General features: G+C 32.6%; 1 protein-coding gene across 1 annotated transcript in view; it reads right to left on the bottom strand.

Moving 5' to 3' along the window:
* Positions 1 to 440: 440 nt before the first annotated feature.
* LOC126882323 (protein HGH1 homolog) overlaps positions 441 to 27,957 on the bottom strand; it is a 43,650-nt gene continuing 16,133 nt past the window's right edge. Inside the window, exon 4 of the mRNA XM_050647201.1 lies at positions 441 to 599. Coding sequence (XP_050503158.1) covers positions 494 to 599 — 106 coding nt within the window. The 3' untranslated portion in view covers positions 441 to 493. The remainder of the gene's footprint in view (positions 600 to 27,957) is intronic.

Here is a 27,957-nt window from a genome sequence, read left to right as displayed (position 1 = left end):
GTTAACAGGATTTCGAATATAAAATAGAATATAGGGTGTTCCATTTAAAAAAACATAAGTTTGGTCTGTCACTGTATTATCGAACAACCTGTAACATTCTAACTAATTTCGTAATGTGAAGCTCAAAGCTGGCTACAATTTTTGTTATTACCTTTTATAGCTATCTATTACTATAGCGGATCTATGAACTTTACCCCACTAATCAATCACCCTGTATTGTCATTCTCATTTTTAAGGGTTTTACCTTCATCTTAGACATACCAACTTGAAGAAATAAATATCATATCAAGCAAATAATCTGGTTTTGGCAAAAATCGGATATATCAAGTTTTGCCATAGGTACCACTACAGAACATCTAGATCTTCGCAATGTTATCATTAGTGATATCAATATTATTACCTAGTTGTAATAGTGATATAAGAAAAAAAGGGTCAACAACTGTACATAAAATTATTTATTAAAATCATTTGGAATGTTGGCTATAAATTAGTGTTATGTATTCAACAGTTGTTCCTCATCCATCTGTTTAAACTTATCCTGAACATCCTTTGGCACTTCTATTGCTTTCAAATTATCTAGACCTATTTCTTCTTCCGTTCTAAAAACAAAAAATTGATTGAGTTAAGGTAACACGAATAGAAAGATTAATAAACATTAAAATATTAATATGACTTCCTTTGAGAATAAATAATAAAAGGAATACATTTTGTACAAAAAATTTTTTTGAGTTTACAAATATAGGTATTGCTTAAATAATAATTATTTATCATGAATAGCATCTACCAATAATTATGCTAACGGATGCTCACTTTTTAGTAACTCCTATTATTATACTCGACAAACTTAAGGCTTATAGTAAAAGTTCTGAAAATGCGTAACCCGGTATTGATGGCATTCTACATTTTCTATGCGGTTATTTATTTGGATCAAAAGTATTTTTTGTAAGTCTTATCTAAAAATGTGATTAAGTTTTTACCTCGCTATCTTTTCTTAAACTGAAGTTTCTTTTCCCTTTTTTTGGCAAAAACAAAAAAGATAAGGAAGTATATTTCTGTGTATTTAACTTTAGTTTATTTGTAATTTTTAGTCATTTTGACTTCGAAAACGTCGCATTGTAGGCATGAAAGGTGCCGGTTTTGGTTTACGAGAAATTTCACGAAGAGTTGAAGCTAATTCATCAACGGTGTTAAGAGTCTGGAGGAGGCGGTCCAGACAATTATTCTGAGTTCCAACATCGAAAAAATTATAATACCCAAAATCTGGTATATTAGCAATAATCGATCCCACCACCGTAAATTGATAATCTCAACGGAAATATGGGCTCGTGCGACAATCGTAGCGAACTACGATTGCCTAGTAAAGTCACATTGTTTTGAGCCTTTCGACTCTCGGAACTCCAAGCGATATCGTTGCCACCTTTGACTATAAAGGATACCCACAGATGGCAGCTTCGCACCGTTAACCGCTCGAGTAAGTGCTTCAACCAAATGTCCGAACCTATGGTTCCTCTCGTACTGAGCAGGATTACTATCGCAACGACGAGTCATCTTCTTCTTCTTCAGATGCAAATCCACTAATGGATGTTAACAATCATATTTTCCATTAACTCTCTGTTTCTTGCAATGTGTATCAGAGATTGTATGTCGTTAATCTCTGTACATTGCCTTATATTTTTAAAGCCAGGACATTTTCTTGCGTCCTATTCCTCTCTTGCAGGAACTGGTTGAAGGAACTGGTATTTTTAGTTTCGCATGATGTGACCCAGATACGCCGTTTTCCTTTTCTTGATGTTTTCTAAAAGTTGGCGTTTTTGGTTGATTCTTTTAAGGACATCTGTTTTTGTGACTTTCGCCGTCCATGGTATCTTTAGGATACGGCGACAAAAGCCACATTTCGAAGGCTTCTAATCTGTTTATATCCCTCGTTTTGAGTGTCCAGCCCTCTATGCCATATAGCAGCACCGATCACACGTAGCATTTAGTAAACTTTAGTCTCAGTGTAAGATCGAACTATGAACAGGTCAGTACCTTCCTAAATTTTACGAAAACTTATCGAGCTTGCTCAATGCTACTTCCCAATTTTACTTCCCTGTCCGATGCCCATTCTTTAAAAGCCACGTTCCCAGGTATTTAAATTTGCTCACTTTACTTATATTTCAATGGACTTGGTACTCACGTGTTGTGATGGAGTTTTCAAGTGCATCCAAGTTTCTGGAGATGCTCATGAATTTGGTCTTTTTGGTATTAATCTCTAATCCCATTCGCTTCCTGTATTCTCCGATTATAGTGACAAGTTGTTGAAGATCTGCTATGTTGTCGCAAATTAAGACAGCATCATCAGCATATCGTATGTTGTTGATCAATACTCCATTCACTTTAATTCCCATCTCTGCATCTTAAAAAGACTTTTGAAATATGGCTTCCGAATAAATGTTAAATAAAATAGGGGAAAGCACACATCCCTGTCGAACACCCGTTCTTATATGTATTGGTTTGGATATAGAATTGTCTGTTTTTAATTGTGCTGTTTGATGCCAATACAAGTTTTCAATGCATCTTATGTCTTTTTGGTCTATATCAAGTTTCTTGAGGATCTGCATTAACTTGTGATAAAACGATCAAACGCTTTTTCGTAATCTAAAAACCACAGGAACACGTCCTTCCTCTGATGGTTACAATTTTGGACCAACACCTGCATTGCTATTATTGCTTCTCTTGTTCCTAAATCTTGCCTAAACCCAAACTGAGAATCACTGATGTCCCATTCACATTTTTTGTATAATCTTTGATGTAGTATTTTTAAGAGTATCTTTAAAGTGTGACGAGTCATCACTAGGATCAAACTAACCTGTCTCACGGTGACTTTCTAACCCCAGCTCACGTTCCCTCTCTATGGCCGATGCCGCACTACAGGAAGTTTGGTAGGATGGTGGATGGTAGATACCTGCCTGGCGACCATCCAGCTACTTATACCACGAATAACAAAACGACGGTAGCCGCAGTGGCCTCCCACTACCATCTAACCACCCGGTGCACAGTGGTGAATTTTGCCGAAAACAGCCAAAATGCAAAAATTTAAGTTTATATATTCCAAAAAATTTTATATGAATCTTGCTCTGTAGGTTTCTGAGGATCATAAACGGCCGTTGAGGGTAGAACAATACAAGCATATCACATTAAACGAGAATAGGGGTCGTGTGATAGCTCATTTGAAAGGTAATTCAATTCTCTATTCAGTAATATAAACATTAACATAATTATTTATACAGGATGTCCAAAAAAATTTTTTTGAATTAAATTTATTGACATAAAAAGACGAATGTGTGTAATTTATTTAACTCAAGAACTCTATGAAATAATGTTTATCAGAATATCTGTATCTATGTACTCCTATCAGAAAACATGAAATAATGTTTATTTGACAAATAAATATTGTTATTTGCTTAAATTCAGTATTAAAGCAGACACCACCTTCCTCTTGGCAATTTGTACATTTAATTTAAGCGAAAAGCGATGATTACTTTTCAAATAAACATTTTTTTTTTCAGTTTTCTGAGCGCAGTAAAATACATTTTGAATTAAATAAATTACTTGCGTTCTTCTTTTTATGTCACTAAATTTAAACCAAATTTTTTTAGACACCCTGTATAAACAATCATGTTAATGGTTACATTACTGAATAGAGAATTGAATTACCTTTCAAATGAACTATCACACTACCCCTATTCCCATTGAAAAAAATCATCGATGACCGAATCGATGAAAAGTCGTAATTTAAAAATAAAAATTGACCTGTTTCGGGATTTTTTTTCAAAATCGTCCATTCTCGAGAAAATGAATTTATTCCAACTTTTACGTGCTCACTGTATAGTGTATTTGATAAATAATATAATTGATTTAAGACGTGAACTTAATAAAAAGTTATTTATTGTGTATTATTTGTGGAAGATCCAAGCAGAGAATTCATCAGGATTATATATTCTGTGATCCAAGTATTTTGTTGTTAAAGATGTTCAAAATTGTAAGCGTTCCATAGTAACAATATCTTATTAAAAAATCACTTTAACACTTTTCCTCTTTTCTCGATTGAGCATTATTTTTTGTTGTACAAATAAATTATTACAATCACTGAATACATAGTGAGTGAAAAAATTATCACATTTATTAACTGAATTAATAATTTGCAATTATACAAATAACAGTTATCCAAGAACATTCAAAAGCCATCTCTTTAAGTTATACAAGACAATTTCAAGTAGAATGATATTCTACTAATGTTTACATATCGATACCAGTGTGAATTTTACTACACGTAATTTGCTGTGTAAAGACAGAAAAAGTAGGGATAGACGTAAAATATTTGCTAATTATGTACCCACGGTCTTAATTTATTTATGTAACTAACCAACAAAATTTATTAAAACTAAAACTAACAAGTAGGTAGAATTTAACTGTCAACTGTCAAATATAAATCAAATTATTAATGTAAACATTGTTAAATCAAAATAACAATTGACCATTCCAAATCACGTGATATAATATGGTCGGCAGTGGGCAAAAATTTAATAATATAGGGTTTACATCAGTTTTTGTAAAGAATATCCTGTTTGGTTTTGTTTTTTATTGTTAATTGAGCACCGAAATTGTGATAGCAAATAAATATAAACTAAAATAAAAAGGAAAAGATTCCTCTCATTGGCTGTATACCATAATAAAAAACTTACTAATGAAGTAAAAACCTCACGTGTAGGTAGATGGTATAAAATTTATTAAAAAAATTTTTCTAAAATGATCCAAAATGGATAAAATCACACAAACGTTTTCGGACCAATCAGTCCATCATCAGGTGATAGAAACCTAAAATAAGCAAACCACTGCATTAAAAAAAAGGCCAAGATGAAATTTTGACTGTCTGAAAGTTACGAAAATTACAACATGTGGTTACTTACTTTAGATCCAAAGTAGTTGGAACTAGCTACCGTAGAATGGGGATACATTGATCATTTTTAAATTTTAATGTTAAACAAAACTTTTATCTAAGGGTTAAAATCGACTAAAAAAATCAGTAATAATCGGGTTTCGTTTATCAAGACACACAATAAATATTAACACTAAATGTTTGATACTTTTCAAGAAAAAAAATTTAAAGGACCTGATCAAAGATATACTGTAGATGGGGATATTTTGATCACACATGTAATTTTAGTTTAATATGAAAGTATCCCCAATGTTATTCACTTTGAAAACATATTTTGACAAATCTTATTTTATTATGACTTTTTAGGGTAAAAAAAAATTATGAAACTTACAGAAAATAATGTATTTGATGATAATGAAATGAAACTGCACTTCAACAACTTAAAAACTACGAATTTTACAGAAAAATAAGGTATGTTAACGTGTTTCAAATTAAACTAAACTTCAACTACTTTAATGTCTTTTTTAAAAATGCATTTGGTGCTTCCATCTAAACACTCTATAGATGCGGGATTTGGTAAAAATTGAACTATATCCTCCTTACTAATTTGGGATATGTCGGCATCAATCATCTTAAATTCTGTCTTGCTGGGTTTTATGGATTTATAGCCTATGACTATTACTTCCGGCTCTACCTCCAAAATTTTAGACATAGATATAAGTTTTTTTTTTCCTCTCTGAGATAAGAATTTTGCTAAAATATATCTACCTGCTTGAACCTTATTTACTTCAAACTGCACTTCGTAGTTTTCTTCATTTTCTAACAAGTCTGATTCATTTTCGGACTCGGATTCATCTGACTGTGATATGTGGCTTTCTTTATCTGAACTATCTTCTGATTGCTGCTCAATTATTGCTGTTGACACACTAGCTCCGGGAGCTACATCTAGTTTCTTTTTTCTTGTTTTTGGTCTCTCTGGTCCTCCAAATCTTTGCTCCTTTAGAAGTGCAGTTAATGCATTTTCAACGGCGTCCGTGGGATCTTGTGGAGCGTCATCTGTTGGCAATTTCTTATAAACTTCACCCGGGCAAAACGGATAAATACCAGTAGAACGAAAGGAGCTAATTAAGTTTCGCTTTACTGCTGACGCAATTTTATCCGTTTGTGGGGATGGACCACCTTTCGAAACTCGAGGAGTGACTTCGTCAAGAGTTTTTAATGTTTTCCTTAAAAGAGATGAAAACATATCTTTTGAAACTGTACTTAGTCGCAAATTTTGTAATTTCCAATCCGTTAACGTCGTCCTCCAAGCCTGTTTCATTGGCCTGAAAAAGCCCACGTCCAGTGGTTGGCACAAATGGGTAGAATTTGGAACTAAGCATATGAAGTCAATTTCATGTTCAGCACACATCTTAAGAACTTCAACATCCATGTGTGACGACAAATTATCTCCTATCAAAGCTTTTCTTCCTTCTAAACGTCGTGCATGGGGTAAAAAGCAAGTTGTGAACCAGTCTCTAAAAGTTACGCCATCTATCCATCCACTTTGAGTACGATTATACCTCGTCCCTTGGTTGCAGCATGGTTTATCGCAGCAAGGTAAACCACGCGGTCCATTTTCCTTCCACGTATGATACAGGTGAATGCTTTTATAAATGACGTAGGGAGGGAGAAGAGTTCCGTCTGCAGCAGCACATACCATAATAGTGGTACAACTTTTGGAGTGATTCATCACTTTTTCGGGGTACTTAATGCCTCTTTTGTATATGCAACGTTTTTTCCCTGAATCGTCTGACAAATTAGATTCGTCATAGTTGAAAATGTTGGAACTGAACAAATCTTTAATTACTGGCTCCAAGTTATTATAAAACTCTTCTAGTGTAACTCTTGAAACAGCAGATCTAGCACGTTTAATATTTGTTGCTAGTCGTTGCCCAAACGAATCCTTATGCCTATTAAGTAGGCTGTATGCCCAGTCAATACAGGCAGATTATTTTGAAATATAGCCACGTTTTTTCCTTGTTGATCCAAATACCATTTTGCCATCATTCGTAGGTCCTGAGTAGATAAAGGAAAGCCCCAGTCAGCACATTTAGCGGCTGCTTTTAAAATTGCTACCTCCTCTCCTTTGGTGAAAATAGTAGGACGTCCGGGGGTGCCAATATGTTTTCCTTTATATCTGTTGTACAGGGTACCAAAGGGAATTTTATATTGTCTTGATGCTTCTCTAATAGATAGTGTACCTTCAACTACCCGTTCAATGGCTCTTTCTAAATTTGCTGGAGGGTAATCAGCGTAACTTCTGCTGCCAAGTAATCTTTTATGCTTACGGGGCATTTTCCTGCAAGAAAGAATACGTTTTTGATTAATATTTTCATCTGTTCGAAAAAACGATTATACGGATCGTCTGGGGTAACATTGATCACACGATCAATGTTGCCCATTGTATTGATCAATGTTTCCCCCAGTAATTTCACGCCGTACTCTTAATCACTCCCATAACCTGCTTACGTTATTTTCAGTGAGATTTATGATCAAAGTACTTCTAATCACTACACGAAAGAATACGTTGTATAAACAATATACTTACCGTGATATGTACGAAGTTTTTCACTTAACAAAATTGATGTTAAACTCAATACTCCAAAAAAATGCTTGTACTTCTAGCACACGCGTGTGTATCGGTATCGAATGGTCATAAATACTAAATAACAGTAACATTGCTGCCGACTAGGCAAAATTCGGTTATCGGCAGTGGCTAAGCGCACACGCCTGAGGCATATAATTAATTTTTAAAGTTTTGATCAAAATAACCCCCTAGTTCAAAGTATCCCCAATCTACGGTACATATTTAGGTCAAAAGACCTTAATATTATAATAATTATGCCATTTCGGCTACAAAAATGTCGACAATAAGTCGATGTCACAAGAAATTAAAATGCAGCGGTATTACAGAGTAGTCTTCATCTTGGCTTCAAATTGACAGACTTAAATATGACATTAAACGGATATTGACAAGACCTTCTAGGTAGGGAATTTTATGTGTATGTAGTTATATTAGGTTTGTTTCAACATGAACTTTTGGATGGTCCAGAAACCGTCACGAAACTACTTGTACCGTTTGTTGTGCGCATGTTCGTAATTGTATCGCCTAGTTATCGTCCCATGACGGTAATTTGGAAACCGATGTTGGAACGCTTACCTGACTGATAACGGATTTATCTATCAATATGTATATTGTTGTTGGTATTAAAAGCTAAAGACAAATGCCGTAGATATATTAATATTATGTGACACATGACAAAAGCTCGAAACAAATGACAATCAATGAAAAACCCAAAAACCCTATTTCCCGATTACTGAAATGATCATCACGAAACCGTCACTAAAAGATCACAATTCTTGTTGGAACAGTGGGAAGGACGATCCGATGACGATCATATTTTGGTTGGAACGGATTTTGTTTACTGCGCAGGAGCGTTACCGTTTCGTGACGGTTCTCGGTCGTGTTGGAACAAACCTATTGTATTTTAGAAATGCAAAAAATATTTTTACTTAACTGAATGAATTTAATTAGATATTAAATGAATGAGTGAGAATAAACAATTTAAATTAATAGTCACATAAAATTATTTATGATAATTTCATGACGGTGAAAGCGAAAATTTTGCCAACAAGGTAATGACGTCACTTGGTAAGTGACGTCACTTACCAAGTGACGTCATTACCTTGTTGGCAAAATTTTCGCTTTCACCGTAATGAAATTATCATAAATAATTTTATGTGACTATTAATTTAAATTGTTTATTCTCACTCATTCATTTAATATCTAATTAAATTCATTCAGTTAAGTAAAAATATTTTTTGCATTTCTAAAATACAATATAACTACATACACATAAAATTCCCTACCTAGAAGGTCTTGTCAATATCCGTTTAATGTCATATTTCAGTCTGTCAGTTGGAAGCCAAGATGAAGACCACTCTGTAATACCGCTGCATTTTAATTTCTTGTGACATCGACTTATTGTCGACATTTTTGTAGCCGAAATGGCATAATTATTATAATATTAAGGTCTTTTGACCTAAATATGTAGCTAGTTCCAACTACTTTGGATCTAAAGTAAGTAACCACATGTTGTAATTTTCGTAACTTTCAGACAGTCAAAATTTCATCTTGGCCTTTTTTTTAATGCAGTGGTTTGCTTATTTTAGGTTTCTACCACCTGATGATGGACTGATTGGTCCGAAAACGTTTGTGTGATTTTATCCATTTTGGATCATTTTAGAAAAAAATTTTTAATAAATTATATACCATCTACCTACACGTGAGGTTTTTACTTCATTAGTAAATATAAACTAGTTTATCGCCTACATAACTGAATTATCCCATAGTAGTTATTGACACAAACTCGTAACTAATATAGTCTAGTAAAATAAAATTACACTACATGTAAATCAAAATGTAAATTCGTACAGGTTGAAACAAATTTTATATCAAAGTTTGGGTGGGTACAAAAGATATTTTCAAGAAAGTATCCAAATCATACAAGGGCATCATTGTTTAAATAATTAAAAAGGGGTCATTTTTGCAAAAAAAATTACTTTTTTAACTGCTGAGGTCATTCAATTACTAATGAAGGTCTATAGGATTGTTTTCTGCAAAGTTGAAGGGTAAATATTTCACATAAGACTTACTAAATTAAATTTGACCCCGTATTTATTTAAATAATTGTATATAAAACTTAAAAACAAATTTTGCAAAAAATTATTTTTAGCGTTTTAAATAAGCACTATAAAATATCTTATTTTACAGACTAATTTGCGCTATGCAACCAGTATTAAGCAAAAAAAATTGGTCGAAAAATATTTAATATTTTTTGAGATATTAAATTTGTTTATTAAATGTTACTCTATTTTCAATTGAAACAACGCGGTTGTTGCCAAAGAAATTTTCACCTGTATTAAATCTTATTATTTTTATTTTTATGTATATTTTCGATAAATGTATTGATAAATTCAAATTTCAATTAAATTTCCCCCTAAAATAGCATTTGAAAATTATTCAAATTTGTTTATAATTTGTTTTTTTAATAACGTCGCGGGGATTAAATATTTTGAAATGCCGTTTCGATAATTGGGTTCCTGGGAATTTTTCACTAATTAACAAATTTTTTTGTCTTTTTTACCTTTTCTTTTTTTTTTTTTTTCTTTGAATTACTACGGGCCCTTTTAGGGTTAAGTTTCATTAAGAATGTCGAATTTTTAAGTTGTAGATTCTAGACCTAAAAATATTAATATTGGTCTAAAATCACTTAAATAAAATGTGGTTACTTACTGAGTTACAGGGTGTTTTATTTAAAAATTTAAAAATTATTTATACCAAGTACTTTTAAACTTTTTGACGTATCCTTATCATACTTGGCAGAGAGTGTGGATACTATACAGTCTACTAAATTGTGATGAATAAAAGTTTCTAGCTACTACCAGAGGCGTACGATAGGGGATAGTTAATGGTTGACCCTTCCCAACTTTTACGCCACTGAGGGAATTACTATTTTAGAGAAATTTTTTGATTCTCCAATACTTTTTATGTAAATAATATACTCTTTACTGGTAACGATTAAGTCATTAGTTTTCGAGATATTGGACGTTGAAAATGAAACGGCATAGTTATTTTGATTCATTCATTCATCCATTTTAAACTTCCAAAATCTCTCAAATTGATGACTTTATCGATAACAATAAAGTTATTTACATACAAAGTATTGAAGAATCGAAAAATTTCGCTAAAATGGTAATTCACTCAGTGGCGTAGAATTTGGGAAGGGTCAATCATTATTATCCCCTGTCATACGCCTCTGGCACTAGCTAGAAACGTTTATTAATCTCAATTTAGTAGGGTGTATAATAGCCACACTTTCTGCCAAGTATGATAAGGATACGTCAAATAGTTTTAAAGTACTTGGTAACAATAATTTTTAAATGTTTAAATAAAACACCCTGTAACTCAGTAAGTAGCCACATTTTATTTAAGAGATTTTAGTTAAATCCTAATATTTTTAGGTCTAGAATCATAACTCAGAGATTCGACATTCTTAATAAAATTTAACCCTAAAAGGGCCCGTAGTAATATAACTCTAGTTAATTAGTAAAAAATTCCCAGGAACCCAATTATCGAAACGGCATTTCAAAATACTTAATCCCCGCGACGTTATTAAAAAAACAACTTATAAACAAATTTAAATAATTTTCAAATGCAATTTTAGGGGGAAGTTTAATTGAAATTTGAATTTATCAATACATTTATCGAAAATATACATAAAAATAAGAATAATAAGATTTAGTACAGGTGAAAATTTCTTTGGCAACAACCGCGTTTTTTCAATTGAAAATAGAGTAACATTTAATAAACAAATTCAATATCTCAAAAAATATTAAATATTTTTCGACCAATTTTTTTTTGCTTAATACTGGTTGCATAGCGCAAATTAGTCTGTAAAATAAGATATTTTATAGTGCTTATTTAAAACGCTAAAAATAATTTTTTGCAAATTTGTTTTTAAAGTTTTATATACAATTATTTAAATAAATAGGGGGTCAAATTTAATTTAGTAAGTCTTATGTGAAATATTTACCCTTCAACTTTGCAGAAAACAATCCTATAGACCTTCATTAGTAATTGAATGACCTCAGCAGTTAAAAAAGTATTTTCTTTTGCAAAAATGACCCCTTTTTAATTATTTAAACAATGATCCCCTTGTATGATTTGGATACTTTCTTGAAAATATCTTTTGTATCCACCTAAACTGTGATATAAAATTTGTTTTAACCTGTACGAATTTACATTTTGACTTTTTTTTTATTTTATTAGGCTAATATGGGATAATACAGTTCTGTAGGCGATAAGCCACTCCATATTTAATTTGTTATCACAATTTCGCAGATTTCCCTACACAATTAACATAAAAAAAAAACAAACAGGATTTTCTTGACAAATTAATGTCGATGTAAGGTTAGATTTTGCCCACACCCGGCCATGTTTGACGTTTCATTGGAATGCCTAATTTACTGTTGTTTACCATTTTGCAAAATACAGAGTGTTTTATAAATAAACGTTAAAATGTATAGATACTTTCGTAAAAATGTAAGATATTGTACAGGCCGTCAATAAGTTATATTTCATGAATAAAATACCATGACGTCACTTTTACTTTTCCTCCCTAGGGAGGAAAAGTACAACTTTGCTCCCTACAATCTGGTCCGGAAAAGTATACTTTCGGTAGAGGTAGGTGGAAATAGCTATTTGTATAACAAGGGAGGAAAGTGCTACTTTTCCTCCCGAGAATGAAGTTTACTGCCCGACGCGTAGCGGAGGGCAGTAATCATTCAAGGGAGGAAAAGGCACTTTACTCCCATGTTATACATATGGTTTTTCCACCTTCCTCAAATAACAAGTCATTTTTTCATTTTTACTTAATTTATTTATATAACTAACCAACAAAATTTATTAGAACTAAAACTAACAATACGTACAATATAACTGTCAACTGTCAAATATAAGTCAAATTAATAATGTAAACATTGTTAAATCAAAATAACAATTTACTGTTTTTTACCATTCTGCAAAATACAGAGTGTTTTATAAATAAATGTTAAAATGTATAGAAACTTACGTAATAGAAAATAGATATTGTACAGGGCGTCAATAAGTTACATTTCATGAATGAAATACCATGACGTCACTTTTACTTTTCCTCCCTAGGGAGGAAAAATATTTTCCTCCCTGGGAGGAAAAGTACCACTTTGCTCCCTACAATCAGGTCCGGAAAAGTATACTTTCGGTAGAGGTAGGTGGAAAAATATTTTTCCTATGTGTTTGCATTTTTTGGCCATCAAAATATTTAAATCAAATTTCAATACCTCTATTTCGAAGTCAACGTTTGCTTCCCAACTTTCATGCTGATAATTCAATTATTATACATCAATAATAATGTTCATTAAACTTAGCAATGCAGGATTTTCACAGATGGTTCAAAGTCAAGTTTGGGGGTCGGTTGTTCTGTGTATATTCAGGACCGCCAAGAATCCCCAATGTTTAAGCTCCAAGTATTCTGCAAAAATGTTTGCACATATCATGCTCTACACTGAGTTCGCTTCCAAGATACTCTTCATTACAGCACACATGATGTTAATTTGGAGATCCGTTGTCCAGGGTTGCAATAAGCCAAAACGTACATTTTTAATTAAAGGCTGAATTAATTTTAAACCTTTTATTTCGTACTAGCTGACCCGGCGAACTTCGTACCGCCTTAGAAATATATAAAATTCTGACAATGTTCAAAAATTAAAAATAAAAAAAAATATTAAAAATATTAAAACAAAATCAATGGGAAAATCCCAGTAGCTGGATATATTGCTGTATACCATAATTAAAAAATCATACAGAAGTAAAAACTTCGTTTGTACAATGGTATAAAAAAGTTTATTAAAAACCATTAAAAGTCATCCAAAAGGATTCGCAAAACGTTTTCGATCTAGATCAGATCATCTTCAGTGCCTAGAACGAAGTATTTCCACGTTAGAATGAATGCAAAAGGTTAAAATTGTGACTAGTTGAAGAAAAATGTGATAATACTTACGTTCTGCTTAGTACATGAAACTAGCAACCTTATGAAATTGGTAACATCGAGAAATATGGTTTACATGATACTTATATGATATTTATAGCGACTCCAAGTCGATGTGAAAAGATTGAATGTGTTAGGAGTGCTCAAAGGGCAGCATGGTTCCCTGCTCGATAAAAACTTGTGGTTCATGCCAGTTCAATGGACACAGACCAACAAAAGTGAAGGATATGACAACCTAATTATTAGACAGAGGCGACATGACAAGACAGGTAGTCAATTTTTGGTTATGAATTTAAAAAATAGTGTTGTTTAGAATTTAGATTATTAGTTAAGCTGAATGTATATTAATAACTGTATTAAAGTGAAATTTAAATTATAATAAATTAGATGTTATTGAAAAAGTCTAAAAGGCAACTCTCTGTTACAGAAAGAACTGTTGTTAATGTTAAGTTGATAAAAATATTACTCATAGTAGAGTCAATAAAAAATATTATGTAGGTGATATAAAATAATTAATTTAGTTCTTTCTTCTTTTTCTTTTTGTATAGACATAACTCTGTCAGTTTTTTCAATGTGCCTCTAGTAAGTTGTCATTCCATCGTTTTCGTGGTTTTCCCACTGATCGTCTTCCTATTGGGGAACCGTCTCTCTCTGTCCTTACTACTTTATTTACGGTCATTCGGCTTATGTGGTCATTATATTCTATATTTCTGGTTCTTACGCAGTTATTAATGTTGTCCACCTTGCATCTCCTTATATTTGTACTTCTAGCTCTGTCCCACAGAGTCTGACCATCGATTTTTCTAAGGGTTTCCATCTCCGCTGTTTAGAGCAATCTTTTTGAGAAATGCTTTAGCTCTTTCTGATAAGCAATATTTGCTGCGTTGTGCAAATCTACAACGATGGTGGTTTTCCAACGCTTGATTAATTTTCCATGCCTGTAACATGGACACTCTTAAGTTCCAAAAAACTTGCGATTCGGATATAGCCAAGGCAAAAGCCAGGGGCAAAGGAAATTGTAGATCATCATCATCATCACCATTGGCTCTACACCTCTGTAAATTTTGGCCGCGTTTACTATTTCCCTCCATTGTTGTCGGTCCTAAGCAGCTATTTCCCATTGCTGTACTCCCATTTTTCGTAGATCACTGGCTACTGCGTCCTTCCATCTCTTTCTTGGCCGACCAACTGACCTTTTGCCATCGGGCCTTTCCCAGAATGTGGAGTTCAGATGGGGGGTGGTTTTGTGTGAATTAAACTGTTTTGTCCATTTAAAACACACATAATATGTAATAAGTGTTAAATCAATTTTAGTTTTTTGTCAGCAGACTATTGATTTTTAAGGGAAAATGGATATAATTACCAATATAAGAACCACTTAATATACTTATACCCAAGAAAATCACAAAATATATTGCAAAACTTAAGTTTTTGAACCATTTATTAGCATTAAAACTTATGACAATTTTAAAATTGTCGTACGGGTGACGTATTCCCGCCTTTAAAAAGCGAGCATTTAATTGGTTTAAAGTTACGAGACAACCTATGCAATAATCTATTAACCTTGGGTAATGACCACGGTTCTTAGACATTTAATATGGTTGTCTGGATCGACTAACCAATGAACATTAAGGGCGCGACTACGTCACGAATATACTGTAATTTGAATCGTAATATGATTGATCGGTACTTTTATGTCTTTGATGTATGGAAAATAGTCAAGATAGTTAAAAAATAAAGATGTTTAGTGGATTATAACACCTAATTATGGAAAACTGTTGATATTTATCCAACGGTTAAGGCTATGGGAACATAATTCACAAATATTTCACGGCTTTCCCTACTTTTTCTGTCTTTACACGGCAAATTACGTGTAGTAAAATTCTCACTGGTATGGAAACTGCAAATGTAAACATTAGGTTGACAGTGACATTGTCATTAGAAAGGTAGAGATGGCTTTTTCGGTTTCGTTCAGTTTTTGAATGTTCGTGGTATAAATGTAGTACATATTACTATTTAAATTAATTTATAAAGAGTTTATTTATTTTTTTATTTGCGCAAATTAAAATATGGGACGTTTTTACAAGAAATGTGTTACTGAGAGGCGAAGAAATAGACGGTTAGCTCAATTGAAGTAAGTACTTTTTTACATAAATCAAATTAATTACTTTTGTATTTTTCAAATTAATTTTAAATTTATAGTCAAAATATGATCTATAAAATCTATTCATATACCAATAATTTTCGCATTAAATTTTATTCTCGTTTAAAGGAGTAAACTATTTGTTGGATTGTTGGAAGTTTTTGCCGATTGTAGATATGTTTGTGGTCATATCAAATGATCACATCAAATGATTTATTACATTTGTCAAAGATGTCAACTAAAGTACCTCGATAATAAAACTGGACTGAACAAAGTCCACCAATTACAAATCTACTCTCTTACTGAGAGCCTCTTTCTTCCCGCCATTTTCGTAATTTTCTACGTAATTCAAATTGAAATGTAGAAGCGTATTGTATTGTTTTTCCTTATGAGTATATCATAATCTATATAATAAGAAAACCAATAATAGATATTAATTAAGTAGATAAGTCATCCTTGATACCGCTTATTTATGTAACTATGTATTTAATTTTACTGTTGCAGACGATCCACTAGTTATTCAGAAATGAGTGAAGAGTTAGTAGAAGCGGAAACTGTAGATACTAAGTAAGTAACACATTAATTTTTTTTTTTAAATATTTAGTTCTGAATTTTATAGACGAGCCCGGTATTCTGGAGAGGCAGCTAAGGAAGTATCAGAGACAATTACTATGTAAGCTATCCTTTAAATTTTTTAACATTAAATTAATACGATTTTTCTATAACAGTCATTCCCGTAATTTCAAAGAATCTGGCGAGGAGAACATAATACAGAAATATTCAGCTGCTACGTAAGTTTTTTTTACAAATTTGTAATACATTTAAAGTGCAGTTAACTGTTCTTCTTCTTTAGGTGCCGTGTCTGTATTCAGACGTTGGCCGTCATCATGTTTACAATTTCCTGAAATCTCTCTCTATCGGCTGCTGCGCGAAATAATTCTTCCACTGTGCAGCCACACCATTGTCTAATATTACGCAGCCATGAAAGTTTCTTTCGACCAATCCATCTCGTTCCCTACACTTTTCCTTGTATTATAAGGCAGATGGTATTTAGGTCCTCGAATTATATGGCCGAAGTATTCTGTTTTTCTCCTCTTTATGATGCTTATGAGCAGACGTTCTGAATTCATCATTTGAAGAACATCTTCATTGGAAATGTGCGAAACCCACGATATCTTTAGGATTCGTAGATAGCACCACAATTCAAATGCTTCTATTTTGTTTAGCATTGTGGTTTTTAACGTCCATGTCTCACAACCATACAATAGGATAGATCACACATAAAATTTCAGGACCTTCTTTCGAATATTCATCGACAGGTTTCTGTTACATAAAACTGGTTTCCAGGTCATAAAAGCTTTCCGTGATATTTCGATCCTAGTTATTATCTCTTCATCGGAGTCACAATTTACATTTAACCAGCTGCCAAGGTACTTGAAATTATTCACCCGTTCTAACTCCTCTCCATCAAGAGAAAGCTGACCTTGATCTATATTAATCTTTCCAACTATCATCCACTTTGTTTTTGAAATGTTGCTTTTAAGGCCTCTCTGATAACTTGCTCCACTGACTAGATTTAGCAATGTTTCAAGATCTTGTAAATTTTCAGCAAGAATGGCTGTATAGTCAGCGTATCTAATATTGTTGATTACTTCTCCGCCTAGTCTTATTCCCTCTTGTCTGTCATACAAAGCCTTCCTAAAGATTTCTTCAGAGTACAGATTAAAAAGGGTGGGTGATAAAACACAACCTTGTCGTACTCCACGTTTTATCGGTAGTTTTTCAGTACGACTGTCTCCAATTTGGATAGAGGCTACTTGATTGTAATATAAGTACTTCAGCAGTCTTATAACGTAGTGGTCAAGTCCTGCTGCCTGCAAACAATCAAAAAGTGTATCATGTTGTACTCAGTCGAATGCCTTCTCGAAGTCGATGAAACAAACATAAACGTTCTTTCGAAATTCACAACTTTTTTGTAAGAGAACGCGCATACAAAATAGTGCTTCTCTAGTTCCTAGACCATTTCTAAATCCAAATTGCTTATTACCCATTCTAGTTTCGCACAGAAGGAATATTCGGTTTTGTATAATACGTAAAAGTTAACTGTTAAACAAAAATAAATAATTTATATATCTTTTAGACAAACTACGTCAGATTTCATTTTACAAGGAAGAAGAATTGTAGATGTTGAGTATTTTATTAGACAAATACTGCAATTCCCTCACAGCGTATTGATCAACAATTGTAAAACAGAAGATATTACGGTGACTGGTGAAAAGCGAAAAGGATTTTATTCTAAATTTACTCTCTTTTGCCCAATGTGTCGCGTTGAACATGAAGTAGAAACTGAAAAATATAAACAACCAACCCTTAACGTCAATTCTGCAGCAGTAATTGGAATAGTTAGTATTGGTGGAGGATACACGCAATTAACTGAATTAACGTCGAGTTTAAATATCCCACCACTTCCAAAAAGATATTATTTATCAATTCAAAATTATCTATATAACTTGTACCATGAGATTTCTTGGAAATCAATGCTTGAGGCTGGACAAGAAGAGGTCAAATTAGCAAAAGAGCATGGAGATATTAATGAAGATGGCTATCCTTTTATAACTGTTGTTGCGGACTGCTCTTGGTCAAAGAGATCATATAAAACAAATTATAACGCCAATTCTGGAGCTGCAGCCATTATTGGTTACAGAACCCAAAAGATTCTGTATCTTGGTGTTAGGAACAAATACTGTTCCTACTGTAAATTATACGGAGAAGATAAAGAACACGAATGTTATAAAAATTGGACAAAAGCTTCGACTGCAATGGAAAGTGATATAATTCTAGATGGATTTAAATGTAGTAGGTACATGCATGGAATTACTTACAAATTTTTAATAGCCGATGGAGATAGTAGTGTTCATCAAAAAATTTTAGAAAATAGACCATGGTAATAATGTTGTTGAAAAAATTGAATGTCGTAACCACCTCCTAAGAAACTATTGCACACCATTAAAAGAGTTATCAATAAAACGATATAGTTCCGATGGAAAACTGGTACCAATTTTTTTACGAAATATTTAAAAAAATAACGTATTAAGATTAAGAACTGCTGTTACAAAGGCAACTGAATACCATCGACAGTCAGATAAACCAAATGACCTAAAACTAAAGTATTTGAAAAATGATATATCTAATAGCCATCTTCATGTATTTGGAAACCATTCGAATTGCGCAGATTAATTTTTGTCACAGAAAATCATCAGAAACGGATTATACAATACCAATGAAAGAATGCAGCCTCTTGAAAGATATTAGTTCATGTGCAGCAAGATTAAAGTTCCATGCAAATAGTCTGATAAAAAATATGAGTAACAATTATGCTGAACAATATAATAATGTAATAGCAAAGTTTCTAGGAGGTAAAAGGATACATTATAGCTCTCGGGGTTCCTATGAAATGAGATGCCACGCTGCTGCTTTCTCGTACAACTCTAAAGGTGATTATCACCAAGCCCTTCACAAAAGCATCACAGGAAGAAGTCCTGGTGTATATACAAAAAAATGTATTTCTAAATGCACCAAAAACACATTGCGAAGAAAGTATCACAAAAAGTTGCAAAAATCGAAAAAAAATATAACAAAACACCATGCTCCAGATGAAGATTATGGGCCACAAGCACAAAAAACTTTAGAAATTGATCATGAAGAATTAGAGAAAAGTAAAGAAAAATTTCTATCGGAACTTTATAAGAATAATGAGGAATGTATTAAATTATTCAATAACACAATAACTCAACGCAATTCAAGTGAATGGTATTCAGAAAGAAGGAAACGTCTGACAGCCTCCAATTTTGGCCGAATTTGTAAATTAAAGGTAACAACCGACAAAAGAAAGGTTGCCAAAGACATTATTTTAAATGCTTTTAAAGGAAATAAATTTACCGCCTATGGAATAGAAAAAGAATCCATTGCAGCACAAGAATTAAGCAAAATGCTTGCTTTAGATATTTGCCCATCAGGAATGTATGTTCATCAGGAATATCCTTTTTTAGCTGCAACACCTGATGGACTCATAGGTAATAATATTATTGTCGAAATTAAATGTCCAATTTCAGCAAAAGATTTATGTCCTAAAGATGCAATAGAGAGGAAGATAATAAAGTATATGGAAGTGAAGGATAATAGATATATTTTAAAGAGAAATCATCCATATTACTATCAAATTCAAGGGCAGTTATTTGTTGCAAATAAGAACTTTTGTTACTTTTGCATGTGGACCCCGAAAGGATTGATATTCGAGCTTATTGAAAAAGATGAGCAGTTATGGGAGCAAATGGTCAAAAAGTTAAGAGAGTTTTATTTTAACAATTATCTTCCTCTATTAATACACGAAATAATTGATGAAAAGTAAAGTTGAGTGTTTATATTTTTTGTTTTCTCTTTCTTTTTACATTTTCTATCTATTACAATACTTATAATATTTTATTTGTATGTGATTGCATAGTTGTGTAATGCGCTCATTGGGTATAAAATCTTTTTTTATTTATTTATTTTAAAACATTATTAAGTACTGTATAATAGGAATCCGGGTTTCTGTGCCTACATTTCTCCAGAAATTGAACAATTTTTAGAACATTCCCCGATTATTAAAATCATATCTACGGACTCTGCGTTTCACCGAAGATTTTATTTTTTATGTTACGAGAATTCACTTAGATATATAATCAAGAAGATGACGATTTAATGAAATATTAATCAGTAATTGTATTATTTGACAAAAGCCCTACTCAGAATTTCGTGAAAATATGAAAAAGTATAGAAAAAATTGAAACATTTCAAAATAATAATTGTCAATAACGTTGAAATTTAAACAGGTTGGTACACTTAGGATAATATCCTAAATATTGTTTAAACGGCAAAATAATTAAAGTATAGTTATACGTTAATATACAAAGTGTTCTAATTAAGGAAAACTATTTAAAAAATTAAATATAATTAAAAAAAAAACAACATTTAATTGTCAACTAATTGCCTCAATTCGGACACTCTGAGTATTTTCAGAAAACTTTAATAACTACATTGGTATTTTCTATTATTAAGCTAGTACCCACAATTAAAATATTTTTTTGACTAAATTCATTGGTTTCAAAGTTATTAATTTTTATTAACTCCCTACAATTTACGAAAAACCGAAATATCTTCGAAATTATAATATAAAATGCAATAAAATACTAAGAGTTCCATAAAAACAAATATAAGTTTGATACGTCACACTTTATTTTGCCCCCCGGTATATTTCAAAATAATTTTAAAATTGTGAAATTGCCTTTAAGAGTTGTTTTCACGCTCAGTTTTATTGTACGTTTTGTGTGTCATGCAAAACGTACGACAAAACGTACGTTTTGTGAAGTGTATAACAACAAATGAAATGAATCGAAATGAAATCCAAGGTCAGATCGAAGATGTGATGTGAAAAGCATAAGCGCCGGACTCCACTTGCGATTTGTAGTCGCGTGATTGTTTTGTCTCGAATATTGAACACATTGTTTGAAAAACGTTAATATGTATCTATACACTTGATAAAACGTACGTTTTGTCGTAAGTTTTGCATGACACACAAAACGTACAATAAGATGTAGCGTGAAGACGATCCTTCATTCCTATTCAGTTATATCCGCAAATTTGTTGTATTACTATTACTACATATTTGGTGTCGAAAACTTTCGGTAATAAAGCTGCTTTGAGAGTCGACAACAAGTTGACACGTTTTAGAGGGTCCGGAATGACATCGACCGACTCAAACCATTCCAGCACAAATGTTTTTCTTTACCTTTTGTAAACTTTCATTTATAATATGTACATAATTTATTAGTAAAAAAAGTTATTTATAAAACAGGAAACACATTTTTAAAATAATCCAATAATGTGATGTTATTAGTTATGATTAAAAGCCAGATTTATGTTAATGCGGGGACGTGGACGACACGGCTGTCTTACGGGGCACGTTGAAGAATGTCTGATATGAAAAGCATTGGCTAATCATACAAGGGAACGGAGCGACACCGGGGACGTAAGCTTTCTATTTAAAACATCTTATAATTTAGTTTCTATTTTACTTTCCAACTCCCTCCTATTGTTAAGACGGCAGCTCGCGTCAATGTATGCTATTCAAATCTAAAATCTTTTATGATCTTATTTGATAATCTAGATAAAAATGACTCATATAGTCTAGTTAGAAGCATCTAGAGACGATGAGTCATGTACTTTCTAGAGGCATATGTAGAGATTTAACATATCGGAAAAAACAGGTTTTTCCATTTTTTCCCAAACTATTGGAAAAATTGGAAAAAAAGGGGAAAATTTAAATATTTTTTAATTGAAACGTTAAAAAATACCAATTTTAAAGTCTTTTAAACATATTTTACTCCCCTCTGTGGCTCAGTGTTAAGAGAGCCTATCTTCCTTTTGATTCAGGGGTCGTGAGTCCGAATCTTAGCTCGGTGCGAAATTTTCCATTTATTAAAAAATTAATAAATGAAAATGTTTCTATCCTTGTGGGATCGGTACTCACCGGACGGACTGCAGACGTTCGGATACAATTAGGGCCGGTTGTTCGAACGCTAATCAACAATGATCATTATCAAATATTTAATTACTGTCACCAACTGTCAATGTCAACTTTGTTTGGGTTGCTGAAAACATAATTGATTACAATTATGAAATTACTTAATCAATTATGTTAATAATTGTTATGTTAATTGATTAACTAATCTCATAATTATAATCAATTATGTTTTCAGCAACCCAATAAAAGTTGACATTGACAGTTTTGGTGACAGTAATTAAATATTTGATAGTGATCATTGTTGATTAGCGTTCGAACAACCGGCCCTTAGAGTCTCTTTGTAAAAAAAATGAAATCGCCTTTTCAAAGTAACACGACATTTACTAAATACATACACTACACACAACACTATACTAAAATCGCAATGAAGATGCAGTAGAAGTAAACAAACCGAGACCCGTTAACTAGTACAAGGAGCACTCTTGAATCATGATTTACAATGAATAAAATTTTTAAATCATCATTTGTGATTTTAAATGCATATACATTGTAAATCATGATTCAGGAGTGCTCCTTGCACTAGTTAACGGGTCTCGGTTTGTTTACTTCTACTGCATCTTGATTGTGAATGTAGTATAGGTATCTGATTGCAAAATCAACTTTACCATGCCGATGGCCATTAGTTGTCGAGGCATTAAACTCAATAAAAAAATTATATTTGTAAAAATAAATACAGGAACATACCTACCTACTATCAATATCTAAGCTATTAATATATAATATAAGTACATACATGTATATAGGGTCTTATATACATGCTTATGTATAGGGTTATATACAAAATTATAATTATTATCATCTACTAATTAAAAGTATCAAAACTGAAACTTCAAAGGTAGAAAACACATTATTTAACCAAAGCGCTCAGTGGTATATTTTCATCTGAGACCCAGACCCATTTCTTCAGACCCAACATCTGATCCAAACTTGATCTCCGCTTCATCATTCTGCTCTTCTTCTCGCTGAGACTCTTATAAAAGTCTAATCTAGCATCGTAAATAAATGTCTGTTTTTCGTTTATAACCAAATTTTAATGAACAGCAACCAGCTTTTGAATTTTATATTGTGATAATCTATTTCTTTTGCTTGTATGTATGAGGCCCTGTAAAAACCAGTTTTTTCTGAAGAGGCGAAAGATCGAGGTCGAGTTAAAATTCGGAGGGCAATTGGCTGTAGCTGTGATGTACACAAACCTTGCCACCAACAAGGTGGGAATGAGTAGTTTTTCCACTATCCCATAAAGAATTTCGATTAAAAAATCCAGTTTTTGTTATGAATTGGGCTAGAATTGCCACCACCTTCCCTACATCTAGATTTAGTGACCGAGCCATGTCAGAAATGAAGTCTATGCGTTCCATTAGTTGGTCTTAATTCAATTGTTCTCAGATTGGCTGGAAAGTGAATCGGCTTAGAACAAAATTCGTAGTGTTCTCAACATATTGTAGCAATCTTTCGAGAAGAGAACTAGTCTGGTCACCTTGTTGGGGAATATTTTTAATATTGGGTTTTTGTATACTTAAAGACAAAAGACACTTATGGTAATATAGATCTATCCGATTCTACTAAATTTATCGATTTTGATACGGGATGCAGAATTTTTTTAGAGCATTGTAAGTTTTGCCAGAACGCATCATGTAATACAATTTTTTAATAATATGTTTTACATTCAGGTTTTCCACTACTACGGTAAATTACAGAGCTTCCTTATTTCTTAAAAGCGAATCCACAGTTTTTCAGTTATATTAAAAAAAATCAGTAACCAAAGCAAGGTTATCATTTATATAACAAATTTAAATTTTTCCGTATTATCTCTGTTTTTTTCCGGAAAAAACAAATTTTTTTCGGCACTCAGTTTTTCCGGAAATTTTAAACCTCTACGCCGATGTAACAACTCCCTTCTGTATAAATAGACCCTACATTGTATAAGTTTAGTGTTAAGTCTTAAATGTATCATTGATATAGTCCAAGATAAATATTGTAAATAAATAATGAACTTATATTGAACTCAGTGTTTTATTCCTTACAATCTAAAAAATAAACAAAAAATATGTAGACGTGTAGCCGAAAAGGTACAGGCACCAGAGAAGCAAGTATGGTATTGACACTAATGACAGAAAGGTATCTTGAGGTTCAAAAACGGCTGTATATGTGCTTTGTTGATTTTTAAAAGGCCTTCGATCGCATAAAACACGGAACATTCATTGAGGTGCTAAAAGAAGTAGGGATGGATAGACACGACATAGCTGTCATAAGTAATACATACTGGAACCACACAGAATGCGTTCGAAGAGAGAACTGAAACACCAATTACATAAATATAGAACGAGGAGTGCGTTAAAGATGCATTTTTGTCCCTCCTATTATTTAATGTAAATGCTGAACATATAATCAGAGCTTCTCTTGAAGATTGCCCTGAAGGTGTCAGAGTTAATGGAATCATCGTTAACAAAGTAAGATATGCCGATGGCACTGTATTATTAGCAGAAACAGAAGACCAACTTAAGATATGGATGGACATATTATCAGAAGAAAGTCCCGGCTGTTAAAGTCATTCTTTAGATATCCCGAAGCTTCTTATACTTGGGGAGAGAGCTAAATACCTACTCAACTAGACCACTGAAAAGAAATCATAAGACGCATTGAAATAGCAAGATCTGGTTTCATGAACATGCGTAAATGCTCTGTAACCCCAAGCTAGCAGTCACAATAAGATTGAGAACACTAAAGTGTTATGTGTGAATGTGTGGTCTCTATTACTATATAGTTGCGAGGCCTGAACTTTAAAACAGTATGATGTTAACAAATTGAATTTATTCGAAATGTAGATGAATCGCCGAATGTTAAGAATAAGCTGGGCCAGCAGAACCACGAATGAAAAATTACTGAAAATAATAAAAACACGTCCTCATCTGGTCAAAACTATCAAAATTAGATAGACGTCATCTAGGACACATAATACGCCATAGGGAATTTGAGCAGTTCCAAGTAATATTAGATGGCAAGATCGAAGGTAAAAGGGATTAAAGAAGAAAGAAAAAGTCTTGGCTCCGAGACATTAGAGATTGGACCCACACAACAGGAAATGACTTAATTCATCAAGCCCAGAATAGAGAGAAATTTGCCATATTGACCGCCAACCTCAATAGAGAAGTCACTTAGGAAAAGGAGCCGAAAATATCATTTTATTATTGTTCTTCGAGAAAAAAAAGCGTTAAAACTTACCGTAAAAAGCGAAGCCTTTAATTATAAAATCTTAAAATCATCTTTATTAAAATATGAAGTCAACATTTAATAATTCACTCAAGAAAATCGGTGGAATGCATAAAACGTAGTAGATGCTATTGCTTCAGCAAATAGTCACTATTTTGTAGCATTTTCTTTTACATAAAAGTAGGTGCTTTTGTTGAGAAGAACTTACTACACAGCAGAAGTACCTATTACTGACCAGAAGTATCTACTACAAAGCGTAGCGCCAGCCGTGCCTGCATTACACCAATCGTGATGGAATTAGTTTTCCATGTGTTTGTGATTTCTGAATTCACATTTTTACGTATCAAATTATTAGAATTGTACATGAGTAAAAACGAGTGACTCAGATTCCGAAGTGAGAAACGAGTTACGTAAGGATAAAAATGAACAATTGGTATTTTTTAATCTTCTTCACAATTATTAAATTTTATGTGATAAAAGAATGACCCCAAAAATGAAGAATCTTCTTAGTTTGTAAATTTTTCTATGACACACATTCATAAATGCTGCCGTATTGCAACAGAAAAAATACCTGCGCCGAAGACGTCCACCCACCAACTTCACTTAAACTGAAGCAAAATAGGTACTACTACACAAGCACATACTTCAAATGCGTAGTACATTCTTCTATGTAGGCTGGTAAATAGTAGCAAATACTACGGAGAAAAGCAAATGCTTTTTAAGTGTAATGAAATCTTCAAAAATGTAGTACGCACTTGAAGCATTACCATTTACTACATTTTATGCCACCATGGGCACTTTACTTTATAGCTAAACTCGTACCTATTTAAGTTTATCGGAACAAACTCTTTATTTTAACTTTAATGACTTGAAATACTTGGATTTTCCATAAATAATATATAAACAATAAATAACTTTTTATTAATTGTACGCCTTAAATCAATTCTTATTTTTCAAATACACTATCAATACTATATTTAATAAACAACTCTTTGATTGATTTTATTCTCATCGTAAAAGCGTTAAAAAGCAGTAGCAGAATGAACTGCTATATCAAAATAGCGGGTCGGACACATCTCTACTTGTCACTGTCTTGAGTCTTGCCATAACATTATATTCGAATGATTGCATTGTATGACAAAGATAGCGAATGTTCGATTTCCACGGACATGGTGTACATTTTTTTCGAATCCTGAAAAAACTAATAAATATTCTTAAAAAATTTAAACACAAAATGAAAGACTAAATTGTTATCGAGGGCCGAAAGTCCCTTAGAATATATAAGAAGTTTCTTTCGAATGAGATATTTGAAATTAAAAATCACACTACATTTTCTCTTAGTTTTTCATCCCTGTAACTTATTAAAATAAACATTATAGAAGTTCTCAGGGACTTTCGGCCCTCGCTAATAACGTAATCTTTTATTCTGCGTTTAAATTTTTCAAAAATATTTATTAGTTTTCTCAGGATTTGAAAAAAATGAATCCCCATTTGAATAGCATTACATCCGGAAATACGTTCCGATCCTCTTAATGCAATATTTACGGAGATCTAGGACTTCAATCTTCATTCTACACTGAAAATTTGTCGCTGAATTTCCATTAATAATGGATTAACTATTGAATACATACCATCCTTAGAGGTCAGCTAGGATTATGTGATTATGCAGTGAAAAGGGACCGTTCAAGTATTACGTAACGTAGGTTGGGGGGAGGGGGTCAAAAATCTTCAAAAATTGCGTTACGCAATAGTTAAACTCCCATAAGAGTGCCAGAGTGCGTTACGTAGGGGGAGGTTGAAAATCTTAAAAATCGCGTTACGTAATACTTGAACGCTTCCAAATAAGAAAGAAAATATTACAATGGAAGCCGATAGGAAGGCGAAAAAAAGGAAGGTCCAGAATGAGATGGTTGGATGACGTGGAAGACGACCTGAAAACCATGAAGATAAGACAATGGAGAAGACGACCACAAGAGAGATCCGAATGGATGAAGACAGAATAGCCAGACAGGCAAATATCCATCCAGGGTTATGATGCCAAAGGAAGAAGAAGAATTCTGCTTTGAAACAATAACGATAATAATGGTTCTTGTAATCTGTCATTTATTTTCATAATTTGACTTTATGAAAATTTTAAATAGTAAATAAACCTGATTTAATTGAGAAAAATAAGTTGCAATTTTGAAAAAAATAAAAACCTTATTTTGTAAAAGGTATATGTATTTAAAATCCCTAAAAAGGGCTGTATCACAAAACGTTTTCGGAATCAATATTCCATCATCAGTGTTATCACAGGTTTACATGCTTTAAGCCACCAAAATGTACGGGTAAAAAAAGTTTTGGTGGCTTAAATCATGTAAACCTGTGATAACACTGATGATGGAATATTGATTCCGAAAACGTTTTGTGATACAGCCCTTTTTAGTGATTTTAA

This window comes from Diabrotica virgifera, chromosome 3 (assembly GCF_917563875.1).
Source record: "Diabrotica virgifera virgifera chromosome 3, PGI_DIABVI_V3a".
NCBI classification, from domain to species: Eukaryota; Metazoa; Arthropoda; class Insecta; order Coleoptera; family Chrysomelidae; genus Diabrotica; species Diabrotica virgifera.
The sequence above is the reverse complement of the archived record's forward strand: the minus strand, read 5'-3'. Positions and strand labels throughout refer to the sequence as shown.